The sequence below is a fragment of the Ictalurus furcatus genome, chromosome 9 (genome assembly GCF_023375685.1).
Source record: "Ictalurus furcatus strain D&B chromosome 9, Billie_1.0, whole genome shotgun sequence".
In the NCBI taxonomy this organism is placed as follows: Eukaryota; Metazoa; Chordata; class Actinopteri; order Siluriformes; family Ictaluridae; genus Ictalurus; species Ictalurus furcatus.
Window position 1 is genome coordinate 9151692 of NC_071263.1, and position 16444 is coordinate 9168135.

A 16444-nucleotide genomic window follows, 5' to 3' on the forward strand; every position below is an offset into this window, starting at 1 on the left:
AGTACATCACCTTGCACCTCCAGGGTTGGGGGTTCGATTCTTGCCTCCGCTCTATGTGTGCGTGCAGAGTTTGCATGTTCTCCCCATGCTTTGGGGTTTTCCTCCCCAATGCGTTGTTGGCTGATTGCCTTTTTCAAAATTGTCCATAGTGTGTGAATGGGTGTGTGAATATGTGTATGATTGTGTCCCTCGCTGAGTCCCTAGGGGTAGGCTCCAGGCTCCCCACGACCCTGTGTAGGATAGGCGGTACAGAAAATGGATTGATGGATGGATGCATCACCCCTGGTGGTTTGGAGAGGTTAAATTGAATAGTAGATGGCAGATAGTTGATGTTGCTAACTATAGCCATGGATATAAGAAACACTGGACTTTCTATAGTTTACATAACACTATAATGTTCACACCGGAAAATACAAAAAAATGGTGCGCTATAATGTCACAGAAGATTTACTATGACATTGATAAGGATAAAATGTTTACTGAGGACAAAGGAATGAATGAATGAACACGGCTATCAGTGAGTATAGGGTTTGTCTGTAGCAACACTGCTGTGTTGAGAATGTTCCAGCATGCAAACAATATCTGAGTTGTCTTATGGTGGTTCGTTTCTATGAATACATGGGGTAGTGAGGGACTGATAAAATGTGATATGATAGACCATATGATAAACAGTAAACAATTGATACACCTCAATGTGCACCTACAGTGGATATAAAAAAGTCTACACACCCCTGTTAAAATGGCAGGTTTTTGTTATGTAAAAAAAAAAAAACGAAACCAAGATAAAATCATGTCAAAACCTTTTCTACCTTTATTGTGAAATTTTTTCATTATTAATTAAAGTGAAAAACAATAAGAATCATTTTTTTGGGGGGTGGATGGAGAATAACCTGGTTGCATAAGTATGCACACCCCTACACCAATACTTGGTTGATGCACCTTTAGATTTTATCACAGCATTCAGTCATTTCGGTAAGAGTTTGGCACATCCTGACTAAGCGATATTTTGCCATTTGTCCTTGCAAAAGCATTCTAACTCTGTCAAATTGGCCTGGCATCTCCTGTGCACAGCCCTCTTCAGGTCACAGTACAGATTTTTGATTGGATTTAGATCTGGACTCTGGTTGGGCCATTCCAAAACTTGAACTTGTTTTCGAGGTTTGCTCTGGGTCATTGTCATGCTGAAAGGTGAAATTCCACTTCCCCAAGTGTTTTAGCAGAAGCCTTAAGATTTTGCACCAGAATTGACTGGTATTTGGAGCTGTTCATTATTCCTTCCATGCTGATTAAAGCTCCAAATCCAGCTGAAGAAAAACAGCCACAAAGTATGATCCTGCCACCACCATGCTTCCCCATGGGGATGGTGTTCTTTTGGTGATGTTCTGTTTGTTTGTTTTTTTTTGTGCCAAACATATCTTTTGGTATTATGGCCAAAAAGTTCAACTTTGGTCTCATCAGACCAAAACACAATATTCCACATGGTTTTGGGGGACTGGATGTATTTTTTTTATTTTTTGTTTGGTTTAAAAAAAAAAAAAAGCTTCAGTCTTGCCACCCTACCCCATAGCCCAGAGATATGAAAAATTCAGGAGATTGTTGTTACATTTAGAGAGCAACAGAGGTGGGTAGAGTAGCCAAAATTTTTACTCAAGTGCAAGTAAAACTACTTATAAAAATAATTACTCAAGTAACAGTAAAGGTAATAATAATAATAATAATAATAATAATAATAATAATAATAATCCATCCATCTTCTACCGCTTACTCCTTTTCAGGGTCACAGGGAACCTGGAGCCTATCCCAGGGAGCATCTGGCACAAGGTGGGGTACACCCTGGACAGGGTGCCAATCCTTCGCAGGGCACAATCACATACACACTCACACACACACTACGGACACTTTAGACACACCAATCAGCCTACCATGCATGTCTTTGGACTGGGGGAGGAAACGGGAGTACCCGGAGGAAACCCCCGCAGCACGGGGAGAACATGCAAACTCCGCACACACATGGCCCTGGCGGGACTCGAACCCTGGACCCTGAGAGTTATTGCCTCATACAAATGTTCACTAATGTAAGGTAAGTAGCATTAATTGCCTTTGTAAAAGTATTAGCTAATGCAAATGAATAATAAGACTAGTTGACATAATGTGCGAATAATTATTGTAGTAAGTTGTGAATAGTTCCTATTACAGTTTTTTAAGTCACATTAATTAATACCTACTTATGCGCTTAATAATTATGTAAATAATGTATGTAAATATTTATTTATTTATTATGTAAATAATAAGATCATTGGTCATTCAGGGCAGTGATGGTGGCTTGATGGTTAAGGCTCTGAGTTACTGATTGGAAGGTCAGGGGTTCAAGCTAGCACTGTTCGGCCCTTGTACAAGGCCCTTAACCCTCTCTGCTCCAGGGGTGCTGTATCATGTGCTCTGACCCCAACCTCCTAATATGCTGGGATATGTGAAGAAAAATTGTATTGTATTGTAATGTAGGCTACATGTGACCAATAAAGACTCATTATATTATTATTACTATCATGATTTGGTTAATAGACCAACCTGATTAGTAAGGCTTTGATTAAAGCTTTAATCTTTTATATTTTTATTGGTACTAAGTGTGAGAAAAGCTTGTGAAATACACCCCATGTCATATGTTAAGTCATGTCCACTCATTAGGATCATGTTCTCACGCGTTAATAAATTCTGGCCATGCAACAATTTTTATTAGCATATATACCAGAATTAATTATGTCTACTTGACCTATTTCGCTGCTTTCAACAGCATCTGCTTTTAGTTAACCCCGTGTTTGTGTTTGTGAGCCGCACGCGCTGACTCGTGTCACAGCTCAGGCAGGGCTGCGGGCTACTGCGCATGCGCACACCTTTCTCGTCTCAGCGGTACGCGAGCCTGTGTGCTCTGAGTCAGATTTGGTGCTCAGGCCAGTAAGAATGTCTTCGAGCCGCTCAGGGAACGATCACTTCAACCCCATAAACGCCTCATTAGGGGCAAAACGACCCCGGGCAGAGTCGGCCAACAAAGTGACCGTGGTGCTCGGAGCGCAGTGGGGAGACGAAGGCAAGGGAAAAGTGGTGGATTTGTTGGCCACGGAGTCGGACATCGTCTGCAGATGTCAGGTGAGTGCGTGTTTATTTTTTCGTGTTCATATAAAAAATATTTTTTTTAAAAAAAAAAGCTCGAAAGTTAGATTAAGGAACTGAAATAGTATTTTAAGTCGCTGCTGTGTGCAGAGTCAGTATAGTTGGAAAGGACTTAGTGGAACATGATGTTAGATCACTGGTTCTCAAAGTGAAGTCCCCAGGGGTCAGTGAAGTAAAGCCTGAGATTTTATTATTATTATTATTATTAGTAGTAGTAGTAGTAGTATGAGCAGTAGTAGTAGTTGCAGGAGTGAAAATCACACCTTCTCTAATCAGTTATTATATTCAGTGTTTGTTTGTTTGTTTGTTTGTTTGTTTGTTGTAGCCTGTCTGAGTGGTCACTGAGCACTGGGTTTAATCCAAATGTCAATAACTCAAAAAAAACAAAAACCCAAGTAGGTGTTTAAATAATGTATATAATAATGGTGATGTATAGTAAGTGTGTTGTGTATCTCTATCTCTCTCTCTCTCTCTCTCTCTCTCTCTCTCTCTCTCTCTCTATATATATATATATATATATATATATATATATATATATAAAGTCAACATGGACCTTATGACGGTTTTTTTATTGTGAGTGAGAAGTTCAGGAATAAAAAGTGCTGTGGCTCTAAAAAATATTATTGTACAAATGTTCTCTCTCTCTCTCTCTCTCTCTCTCTCTCTCTCTCTCTCTCTATATATATATATATATATATATATATATACATTTTTTTTTGGAATAGTTGAACTGTGTTTGATAAATAAATTTGTACTGAGGGGGTTTATGAGATTTACAGTTAACAGGTTTTACAGGGTCCCTGGCTGCAAAATAATTGATAATCTTTTAAGTTTGATATAAATATATATATATATATATATATATATATATATATAAATATATATATATATATATATATATATAAATAAAAGTTTTATACTGTAATACTCATACTTGCAAAGGAAAACCTTTAGCATACTCATTTATGATCAAATGAGCACAACGAGTACATCAGTATTCAGTATATTGTATTTATATTTGTTGTACTTGGATTTTGTCACCCTGTATTCCTTCACAGGACTTCGTGTTATTTTTAAGTTAACCCTTGCAGTACTCGGCCATTTCGTATGCTTTCAAAACAAAGAAGATAATCAGAAATGTCACTTCCAAGTCCTTGTGTCAATTCACTTACACTATGTTCAACAGAAATTCCAGTCTGGAACTTTGTAACAGTGATGTTCATAGCCTCACTAAATGTCAGCCACAGGCTTGGGCACAACCTCTCACAAGTGAGGCTGGGTTACATTCGCAGGCTAGCTTTGACATGTGAGAAGGCCAAGTCAGACTTAGCTCGAAGAGTGAAGTGAGCCGCTTTGCCAGCTCTGGTTGGTGGGGTTCGGGGGTTGCGGGGGAGTGGAGTACTTTGGTTGCTACCCTTTCCCACTGGACCTGCCTCAGGTTTGAGAAAGGGCAAATAAGGGTCAGCATAACATTTTCAGATGGAAGTAAGATGAAAGATCTTGGTTTTTGGTCGCCAATACTATAATTCCAGCCAGAATCTGCAAGGTATAATGGACACTTACGGTATATGGATATGAAAGTCATGTCTATGTCATCTTGCAGGGAGGAAATAATGCAGGCCATACAGTAGTGGTCGAAGGGACAGAGTATGACTTTCATCTCCTTCCTAGTGGTATCATCAACACCAAATGTATATCACTCATTGGTGAGTAGCTGGGTTGTATGCATGGCATAGCACAACCTGTTATATAATATTTCACAGTGTGGAGAAGTTGTTTATAAGCATTAAGTAAGAAATAAAACTGGGTGTGCTGTTATAGTAAAATAAGAAGGTAGCATGCTACAGCCTGACACCAAACAGAGGTTGCCACTCTGAAGAGGATTATTTTGCTATAACAGCACATCACAGAGTGTTTTATTCCTCTTATACCACAGCAATTTGCCAAAAATTATTTGTAGGTACATTTAATGTTATGGAACCTCTGCGAGACAGGTTAATTCCTGGTATCACTTATGTCAGTGTTTCTCAACCAGGGGTCTGTGTTATTGTTTCTAAATATATTTAAAATATCTATAATTTCAGAAAAGCCAAAGTGTTTTAAATGACCCTGCTTAGTCATGTACATTCACAAATCTCTCGCTAACATAATAAATATTCAATTCAATATTACATTTTACATACTGCCTGCTTTTCACATGGCATTAACATTAACATTGACAGAATAAGCATATGGAAAGTCTGCCATACAAGTCCCTGTGAATGAACTATTACTATAACGCAATAATATATTAGAATGAATGCATTAAATAAACTGGCCATTATTTATATTATAGCCAGCATTATTGTCAGATTTGAGAATTCAACAGGGTATAAAGATATGTACTGCATTATGTGTCAGCATCAAGGAATGTATGAAGAGAGGGGTTTTATACTGTGATTCGTCAAAAAAAAAAATGGATTTATAATGTTGACCATCATCATGTCAAAATAATCAATCTTATTATTATTATTTCTAGTATTTAAATTTATTCTACAATTGCAAACACAATGTTTTTTTGCGCAATTTATTTTAAACTGTGTTTTGAAAACATTAGGCAACAATGGTTTCTTCTTCTTTCTTTTTTTTTCTTTTTTTTTTAACCTAGTATGTTGAAACTAAGTTGCATCATCAGGAGTCAGCGCCTGATTATCTTATCAAGCCATTGCTTCTTGTATTATTGATAATCTCATTGAGAAGGTTCTAACCTAGGAAGGTTTTTGTCGGGGAACAAGGGGCATGTAAAGAAATAAAAGATAAAATACGTAAAGTGGTGCTTGAAAGTATTTAGAAGATCTGTTCTTTAAATACATACTGTAAATAGCTGTTTCTTTTTTAGCAACACGTACTTTCCCAGCCTTTTGTTGTCCCGTCCCAGTTTTTTTGAGACGTGTTGTGGCCATCAAATTCAAAATTACCTTATTTTTTCCTTAAAATGGTACATTTCCTCAGTTTAAACATTTCATATATTTTCTATGTTCTATTGTGAATAACATATGGGTTTATGAGATTTACAAATCATTGCATTCTGTTTTTATTTACATTTTACACAGTGTCCCAACTTTTTTGGAATTGGGGTTGTAAAACAAGACACTCACTCACACCTGATTGTCATCCCATTGACTGAAAACACCTGACTCTAATGTCACCTTCAAATTAACTGCTAATGCTAGAGGTTCATGTACTTTTGCCACAGATATGTAATATTGGATAATTTCAGTCAATAAATTAATGACCGATGATAATATTTGTTTAATTGGGTTCTCTTAATCTACTTTACGGACTTGTGTGAAAATCTGATGATGTTTTAGGTCATATGTATGCAGAAAATTCCGTAATTCCTTCCTGCTTCTGATCTATACTCGTTCCTCTGTCCACTCACAGGTAATGGTGTAGTCATTCATCTTCCAGGCCTTTTTGAAGAGATTGACAAAAATGAGAAGAAAGGTACAGTAGAGCTAGTTTACTTTGTGATGTGATGAATTCTCCTAAATCAAATTGGCACCAGGCAGGTGTAGTTTTCAGGCACAAACATCTGATATCTCTAACCAGAGTCCTCTTCTGAGAGATGTCTGTGGAACAGGTGTGTTTGACTTGACCTGTGGCTATGTTCTACAGGAAAGCAGGGAAAGATTTCATTTTCATAGCATATTTTTGATCATATGGTAAATATATAAAACCTTGTCAGTTGTAGTGTTATGTCAGCTTCAACTAGGGATACTGTTGATTTTTATTTTTATCTTCTTCCCTGGCTAGGCTTGAAAGGATGGGAGAAAAGACTCGTCATCTCTGATAGAGCTCACATAGGTATAATATATTGGATATGTCCCTATGCTGTTTTTAACACACCTTTTAATCAACGTCCCCTCACTTGGGGTAATCCTTACCGTTACCGTCAGCAGGCTAGCTAATTACTATAGCTTGTCATGTAGCACAGTGGTTCTCAAACTGGGGGACCGCCAGATGACGTCAAGGGGGCCGTATAGAAATTCTAGAACATTTTTTTTATTATTATTATTTTACCTGTATGTCGGGATTGTCAAACTTTGAACTATGATGTACATAAAAATGAGAAATATTCATAAATTAAATCAGTTATATACAGCACACTAAGACACACACCAAACAGAAATATCCGTTGATATACTAATGTTCTGTTAGCCACACGCTGATAAAACCTAAGACTAGTTTTAGATAGAGGACATAGTCTCTTAGCCGAGAAGAGCCTAGCGTGAAAAAAACTAAATTATTTGACGACTCTAGGGGACGACAAAGGGATGCACCCTACACAAGCGGGGCCTCACGGTAAAGAATTTTGAGAATGCGCAAATCGACATAATATATGTGTTACACACTTCCAAGTCATGAGGTTAGTCAAGAAGGGTGTGTTAAAACTGTATTAAACAATGTGTATATGATACTGCGTGTCATGGTTTTAAAATGATGCTGATGCAGAACCCTGTTCTCTCTCAGTTTTTGATTTTCATCAGGCTGTGGATGGAATGCAAGAAGTACAGAGACAAGCACAGGAAGGCAAGAAGTAAGATGTGGTGATTTCATAAAATAGCTGAAGTAGATATAAGGAATAGGAGAGGAATTGTGTTTAGGAAGCATAGCCATTTATTCTCACGGTTTGATCTGCCATAACAGCATAGGAACGACCAAGAAAGGCATTGGACCAACGTACGCATGCAAGGCGTCCCGAACTGGAGTTCGCATCTGTGACCTGTTAGCAGATTTTAAAGAGTTTTCCACCAAGTAAAGTTCTAACCTTTTTTTTTCTCCAACCAAAATTTACAAGGTTGTGCTTAGAATCTAAACTCATACTGATTCTGCATTTTTCACTTTTAGGTTCAAAAACCTGGCACAGCAGTACCAGTCCATGTATCCGGCTCTTAAAGTGGATGTTGAAGGCGAACTAAAAAAACTAAAGGCAAGTCAAATTGGAGAAACTCTGGATTTATTTCATATGAACATGAATACAGTGTTTTTGTGACCTAAACCTCATTCTGTACATTTGCAGGACTATGCAGAGAGAATAAGACCCATGGTGAGGGACGGAGTGTATTTTATGTATGACGCTATTCACGGACCCCTGAAGAAAATTCTTGTGGAGGGGGCAAATGCTGCCCTGCTGGACATTGACTTTGGTACGGACATCCCAGAGACATAGAGTTTTACATGTACATCAGTGTAACTCACACAGCACTTAGAAAGGGACTGTCTGCATTCTGTCTAGGAACCTATCCATTTGTGACATCATCCAACTGCACCGTTGGTGGTGTGTGCACCGGCCTTGGCATTCCACCAGCGAATATTGGAGATGTGTATGGGGTATCAAAAGCCTACACCACTAGAGTGGGCATTGGGGCCTTCCCAACAGAACAACTCAATGTAAGAGCTCATGTTTGCATCACTTATAGACTAGCTACAGTCTGACCAAAAAAAAAAAAGCTTCCACTCTTTATCAGCCATGGTAATATGGCAGTCACGTTAATATGGAAGACAGACAGAAGAATGAATGCAGATAACAACTATCATATACTCCAAATATAAGTACCATAATGTAGTAATGTGGAGATTGCAGAAATTTTTGTTGTAGTTTCAGGACGCTGTGATAGGTGAGGCTAGGTGTTATTTAAAATTCTGCTGTTAGTGGCTGAATTAACATGTTTACATGTGCCACAAATGTAGTGGTGCTTTGAAAGAGTACCATAATAATTTAGTCAGACCGTTTATTTCAAATCTAACGAGCAGGTCTTTTGTCACATCTGCACAAGAATACTACAGATTCCTTAAAAAAGGTCATTTTGAATGACTTTATGCATTTTTACTGTTAATTTCAGCCGCTGTTTTATTGCCTGGATACATGAGCACCAATGACATGTTTTGCAGAAGACTATCAGAACATATTTTTTCTAACGGGGTCACACCTACTGTAGTGTCTATGACTAGTCAGAAATTTTACAGAGAAAGGACTCAGCTATACTCTTCGAACTCTGAAACCCCGTTTGTCTGAAATGGTAAACATGTTTCTCAAGACCCTACAGTATGTACTACTCTGCAATTTTATAACCTCTATATATACTGCAGGTATTGTGACTTTCATTCATCATTGAGTGAGGGGATTATCCAACTGCACCAGCTGGTTCAGTGCTCTAATAATCACATGACGAGGAGATAACTTTAGGCTCTGAGATTGTGCCAGGGGTTTAGTTTCAGAGTGTGACAACTGTCCACTTGCTGAGAGGTATTCACATACTTACTATAAATAAAATTAATAAAATAACATGTTATTCTTTTAAATTATTTTTTTTTACTGACGATAATAAGAGCTGTTTTATACAACCGAGTTGCAGCCATGTTGTTGTTTACTTGTGTGGTGTTAGATAATTGCTTTCAAAGGGATTAAAAAAAGCTCACTCAGAAACAGTCATTACATAAACACTGCCTTAGGTCACACATTTCAGGGCTTGGTTCCAAGTACAATTACGTAACCTTTCCACTAATTTCTGAACTGTCAATAACATGAGAAAACTATTTCATGCATGTAGACAAATTACAACCCTGTTACTCTTACACAAATATGAATGCCATGTTATTCGGAAAGGGCAGTTATTTCAAGAAGTCATGAAATGAAGGTGTTCGGTATGTGATGTGTCTTATTTAAAGTAAATAATACTTTAATCATCATTGACAGGAGTGCTGATTTAAAACGAGTAAATTGGAGAATTTTCTCCAGTGTTTTCCTGAATTTATTAAATGCTTTTTCTCATTTAGGCTGTAGGGGAGCTGTTACAGACACGAGGTCATGAAGTTGGTGTTACGACAGGCAGGAAGAGGCGCTGCGGATGGCTGGACCTGGTCATCCTTAGATATGCTCACATGATCAATGGCTTCACCGCGTGAGTTGTTTAGTACATAATATAACATACTGAACTGCTATTATGTAGCAATATTTGAATGAAACTTCTGCACACTGTATATTGTGCAAACAAGGAGGATTGGCAAATGAGTGTTTTGAATTTTTCTGCAGAATTGCTTTGACTAAGCTGGACATTCTTGATGTGCTTGATGAGATTAAAGTAGCTGTCGCCTACAAAGTCAACGGCAGACGAATTCCCCATTTCCCAGGTAAAATCTGGAAGAATCAGCGTCATCTAATAAAATTGCACGTATAGTTGTAGATGAAGGTTTTGGTTACGTTTTACAATATATAGACATACACTCACTGTCCATTTTATAAGGAGCACCGGAACACCTGCACATTCATGCAGTTATCTAATCAGCCAGTCATGTAGCAGCAGCAGCACAATGCATAAAATCATGCAGGTACAGGTCAAAAGCTTCAGTTAATTTTCACATCAAACATCAGAATGAAGAAGAAAGTGTGATCCCTGTGACATTGATATTGGTACTAGATTTCAGAAACTGCTGACCTGGGAATTTCACACACAACAGTCTCTAGAATTTACACAGAATCGTGAAAAAACACACACACACACACACAAAAAATGGAATGAGCGACAGTTCTGTGGGTGGAAATGCCTTATTGAGAAGTACCATTGAAGATTCACCCGGTGAAATCACCTGCTCTTTTTCCAGTCTTCAGTTGTCCAGTTTTGGTGAGTTTGTGCCCATGATAGCCTCAAATTCTTTTTCCTGGCTGACAGGAGTGAAACCTGATGTGGTCTTCTGCTGTTGTAGCCCATCCACCTCAAGGTCTGATGTGTCGTGTTTTCTTTGCATTTCTGCTCACCACGTTTGCAAAGAGTGCTTATTTGAGTTCATATAGACTTCCTGTCAGCTCAGACCAGTCTGGTCATTCTCCTCTCAGCGGTAAGGTGTTCCAGCCTGCAGACCCTCTCCACACAGGATGTTTTTTGTTTTTCATACCATTCTGTGTAAACCCTAGAGACTGTTGTGTGTGAAAGTCCCAGGAGTCAGCAGTTTCTGAAATACTCAAACCAGCCCATCTGACACCAGAGATCATTCTGATGTTTGATGTGAACATCAACTGAAGCTCTTGACCTATATCTGTGTGATTTTATGCATTGTGCTGCTGCCACATGATTGGTTGATTGGATAACTGCATAAATGAACAGGTGTACAGGGTTAGGGTTAGAATAAAGTGAATGGTGGGTCTGCATTTGTTCAGGAAATAAAGCAACATGTGCATGTGTTTTAGCCGATGACGACATCATTAGTTTCCACAACATACGTGTACCATGAGCGGCAGGGGATTTTGTGGGACACAGAAGAGGTCCAGTGCTGCGCATAATATCCACTGCATATAATAGCACCGAAATAATAAAAAAACTAAAAATATGGTGAGTCGCATTGTGGTCTCCATGTGTGTTTGTGATGGCATAAGATGAATGCAAATGCACCAGGGTTCGATAGAATCAAGTGAATCTGAAACCAGACCAATGCTGCCGGGGTTGCCAGGAACAATCGCACTCAGATTCGGACCGCAGCAAATGTGCGCAATGTGAAAACCACCTTAGAGATAACATTGCATTGAGGCACAGATCTGAGGATGGGAACCAAAAAAATCTATAGTTTTGATGACTGTAAAGAACATGTTGGCTTCCATCATTTTTAAATGGAAGAATTTCAGCCCAGAGACTATATGTATCTAGAGCTACCCACCCAACCAAACTGAGTACATGGGGAGAAGAGCTTAGGTCAGGAAAGTTACCAAGAATCTAAGGTCACTCTTGGAGGTCCTGTGTGAACATGGGAGAACCTGCAAAAATGACCATCACTGCAGCACTCCATCAATCAAGCCTTTATGGTAAGCGGGCCAGAAGGAAGCCACTTCTCAGTAAAAGGCCATGAGAAACAAGATTTTACGGTCTGATTAAACCAAGATTTAACTCATCAACCCTTAGATGAAGTGCAGTGGTGACAGCATCATACTATGGGCATGTTTTTTTTTCTTTTCAGCTGCAGGGACTGGGAAAAGTGTTGGGACAGAGGGAAAGGTGAATCAATCTATGTACAGATTGATTTCCTTAAGGAAAACCTGGTCCTCCTTGTGGTCTACTGAAATACCTCACTCAAGCTGAGAACTGGGGTTATGGTCATAACCATTTTAATATCAATCTATGGCAAATGCCAACTCCTATATGGGCAGACAGACATAACCTGAAGACTGACTCCCAAGGACCAGGACATGAGTAAATCAGTCCCTGGTGAGCTGTGTCCCTTGAGCACACCTACACTCAACACAGTGTAGCAAGGTCAGCAGAGATTTCTGAATAGAAACACCCCACATCAAGGCCTAAGGTGTTGTCATTCTCCTAGTAGAGTACAAACCAGCCAAGTATGCTTCCTTTAAATAACGGAATATGTTGATAATCTACACAATCCGCAGGACAGGTGCTGTGTAGTTATAGACTTTACCAAGAGTGCTAGGCTAGTCTCTTTCTGAACCTCTCTATCCTAACCATGTAAATTCACACTGCAGATACCAGACATAGTACAGCAGCCAAATTAGTTCTGCTATTCAGTGCTTTTCTGGCATGAGTGACAGATCCCCATTCCTCACCCTAGCCAACAGTGTATATGCACACAGGAGTGCCCACAGCCTCGGATAGGCTAGTGTATCCACTCACATTTTGTTCAACTCCCCCCCATAAAGCATTCTGAGTAAAATGAAAAGAGGCATTTGAATGCCATGATAAGGATTGTCAGCTGTTAAATGCACATGTCTTGACTACCACCCATCAAAAGTTATCATATTGAATGGAGGGCTATGAGGAAAAGGAGGATAAAACAAAGGTTTAAATACTTTTTGAATGGACTGTATGTGGCATATACTTAAATATTCATATAAATACAGTGAGGAAAATAAGTATTGAACGCGTCCACATTTGTTTCAGTAAATATATTACCAATGAGGCTCTTCACATTAAATTTTCACCAGACATCAGTAGTAACTCATGAAATCCACACATATAAGGAAATCCAAACATTAAAGTCCATAAATAAAGTTATGTGTAATAAAGGGGAATGACACAGGGAAAAAAGTATTAAACGCACTAACTGAAATTTATTTAATACTTAATGGAGAAGCCTTTGTTTGTAATGACAGCTTCAAGACTCTTCCTGTATGAAGAAATTAATCAGCCGCAGTATTCAGATGTGATTTTGGTCCATTCTTCTAAACATAGTGTCTTTAAATCTTGTTCAATTGAATTGAAGTCAGGTGATTGACTGGGCCAATTTAATGCCTTGATTTTTTTTCTCCGAAACCAATTGAGAGTTTCCTTTGCTGTATGCTTTGGATCGTTGTCCTGCTGGAAGGTCCACCCACGTCTCATCTTCATATCCTGGTGAATGGCAGCAGATTCTTCTCTAGAATCTCTCAGTAAAGGGCTCCATTCGTCGTCCCTTCAATTATATGAAGTCTGCCAGTACCATGCGATGAAAAACAGCTCACATCATGATGCTTCCACCTCCAAACTTCACTGTTGGTATAGTGTTTTTAGGTTGATATGCAGTGCCATTTCTTCTCCAAACATGGTGTGTAGTATGACAGACAAAAAGTGGTGTCCAAATGAGTTGTAGCAAACTTTAAACGAGCTACGACATGCCTTTTCTTTAGTAATGGAGTCTTGCGGGGTGAGCGTGAGAAGTGGAGTGCATTTCCTATTGTTTTCTCTGTGACGATGGTACCTACTGCCTCAAAGTGTTTCTGGAGCTCTTTCCGAGTGATCCTTGGCTCTTGGGCTACTCTTCTGACTATTCTTCTGACTCCCTGGTCAGAAATCTTGTGAGGAGCTCCCGTGCATGTCAGGTTGATGACGGAGTGATGTTGCTTCCACTTGTGGATAATGGCCCCAGTGGTGCTTACTGGAAGATTCAGATGTTTTGAAATACGTCTGTATCCGATTCCCATTAATATGTTTTGCAACAATAAGGTTGTGAAGGTCTTGGGAGAGATCTTTGCTTTTACCCATCATGAGATGTTTCTTGTGTGACACCTTGGTAACAAAAAGCCTTCTTATAGACCATCAATTTACTAACCCAGTTGATATTTAATTTGCACAGATAGGAGGTATAATTACTTACGGATTTCAGCTGGTTCCTTGCCTTACCTTGCTTTGGAGAACTGCTTTTACTTAGCGTGTTCAATACTTTTTTCCTGTGTCATTCCACTTTATTACAAATAACTTTATTTATGGACGTAAATGTTGTGAATTCCTTATATTTCCAGATTTCTTGAGGTAATACTGATGTCTGGTGAAAATTTCATGTGAATAACCTCATTGGAAATATTTCCAACACTGTTAAAGCCTATATACTTGAGGCAAGCCTATTTTTCCATTAATACTTACTTTGGAAAAAAAATAAAATAAACAGGCTAGCTTGACATATGTGCTTAAGAGTGTTCTTATTACTTATTGTAACTGGGGGCTTAGTAGTTAGCACATTTGCCTCGCACCTCCAAGCTTGGGGGCTCAAATTTTGCCTTTTTGCATATTCTCCTTGTGCTTCAGGGGTTTCATCCGGGTACTCCGGTTTCCTCCCCAAAGACAAAGACATGCATTGTAGGCTGATTGGCATTTCCAAATTGTCCAGTCCAGGGTGTCCCCTGCCTTGTGCCCTGTGATAGGCTCCAGGCTCCCCGCAACCCTGTGTAGGATAAGCGGTATGGAAAATGGATGGATGGACTTACTTTCACTTTTCCTTAATTGATAAGCTTAATTATGAATACCTGCAACTGCCAGATTTTAGCCTTAGATAATGAGACAAGTGATGTCAATGTGACCACATACACTGATTACAAGTCAAAGGCTTTAAGTATAATTAAAGTATGATTCACAGAGTTGACTCCAGAAGGAGCAGTGTGTAGTAATTTGTTTTTCTTCTGGTTGTGTCTATTCAGCAATCAGAGTTAGAATCCTTTGTAATCATAAGTAAAAAGCTGGTCTACTGACTTTATTTTCCTTTTTTAAATGTATTGTTTTCTGGGCCCGTAGCTAACATGGAGGTACTGCAGAAGGTTGAAGTGGAGTATGAGACCTTGCCTGGCTGGAAGACAGATACTTCAGCGGCCAGGAAGTGGAACGATCTGCCCCCCAAAGCCCAGAACTACATCCGCTTTGTGGAGAATCACATTGGTGTACCAAGTGAGTCAAACACACATGGCTTAGCATAAAACATGCAAAGCAGTGTCTTCTTTTGAATTAAATTCAGCACCTTTGTGATTTAACTTGTGTTTTCATATCTTTGCAGTTAAGTGGGTGGGCGTAGGCAAGTCCAGAGAATGCATGATACAGATGTTCTAAAGGGTCTGTCCTCCAGTGACGTCTGGAGTCCATCATCAACATGCGATCCTCTCAGGAAATCCATGACAATTATATGAATGTCACAGCAAATGGATTTGCATTCCCAAATGCTGTGTTTAGAAACGAGACAAGTGGGATTTTGCCTTAATAGTTGACACCGAAAATTAATTATTGTTAATAAATTAATAAACAAGACCTGTCTCTTGATAACAGGTGATATCCAGGCATTATTTTTGTCTTACATTGTGCAATTTCTTCTTCCTGGATCAAAGTGATAGCCATTTACAGAAGAATACTTCTGTATTCAGAGTGTGTATGTGTGTGTCTATGTGACTGAGTGTAAATGGCTGGAGATAAAAACAGCATTAATGTCCACTGACCTTTTTGTTCTGCATAGTTATTTTGTGGCAGCGCAGACTAGTTTTTAACTACACTGTGAATTTTTGTGAAATATGTCTGCAACTTGCAGGTGCTCTATAAACAACCTCATGAATACATTTATTCGTTATTACATGAAATGGTTTTGTTGAGAGAACATAATGATTAGAGTGCTTTTATTTGTGTCTTTTTTCCTGTTCCTTGAATAAATGTTTCACAGTTTTCTGTCATGTCAGATATAAAGTTAGACGGGGCAACAGTCAAGCTGCTGCAGAAATAGATACAAATAGAACATTCTGTTCCTCCAACCTATGCCAAGTTTGCATAAGCTGTTCTGCAACTGGGCCTAATTGGTGGCATTAAAACCCCGGACAAACTTAAGACTGTCTGAGCATCAGGTCCAAAATAACAACCCAAGTGAAACTTCTTTGGAATAAATAATAGGAAGAAATGCAACAACAAAACAGCAATGATTGAGTAAAATGTGTATTTTGGTTTTCCTGTATTATATTATACATTTATAACATTGGTGCAGTTGGGTTTTTAGTCTAATTTTGGTG

The 16444-nt window shown here is 38.8% G+C and overlaps 1 protein-coding gene across 2 annotated transcripts; it reads left to right on the top strand.

Annotated features, from left to right (window-relative positions):
- Positions 1–1847: 1847 nt before the first annotated feature.
- adss1 (adenylosuccinate synthase 1) lies at positions 1848–16106 on the top strand. 2 transcript variants are annotated; one of them, XM_053633442.1, is made up of 14 exons: positions 1848–1989; positions 3018–3144; positions 4772–4874; positions 6592–6654; positions 6964–7014; positions 7681–7747; positions 7858–7965; positions 8059–8140; positions 8231–8357; positions 8447–8601; positions 9988–10112; positions 10244–10341; positions 15198–15347; positions 15454–16106. In XM_053633442.1, exons 1-14 carry the CDS (start codon positions 1928–1930, stop codon positions 15504–15506), a joined length of 1371 nt encoding a protein of 456 aa, XP_053489417.1. In that variant the 5' UTR covers positions 1848–1927; the 3' UTR covers positions 15507–16106. The 2 variants fall into 2 exon arrangements, with proteins under 2 accessions (XP_053489417.1, XP_053489416.1); XM_053633441.1 differs by lacking the exon at positions 1848–1989 and having other exon boundaries at positions 2895–3144.
- The last annotated feature ends 338 nt before the right edge of the window (positions 16107–16444 follow it).

What these genes read in the sequence shown, in the direction of transcription:
- adss1 (XM_053633442.1), top strand. Translation starts at nt 1,928, where the DNA reads ATGTCTTTGGACTGGGGGAGGAAACGGGAGTACCCGGAGGAAACCCCC. An exon ending in TGACAAAAATGAGAAGAAAG is followed by an intron (nt 6,655 to 6,963) that starts GTACAGTAGAGC and finishes TTCCCTGGCTAG; the next exon opens with GCTTGAAAGGATGGGAGAAA. An exon ending in CTCTGATAGAGCTCACATAG is followed by an intron (nt 7,015 to 7,680) that starts GTATAATATATT and finishes GTTCTCTCTCAG; the next exon opens with TTTTTGATTTTCATCAGGCT.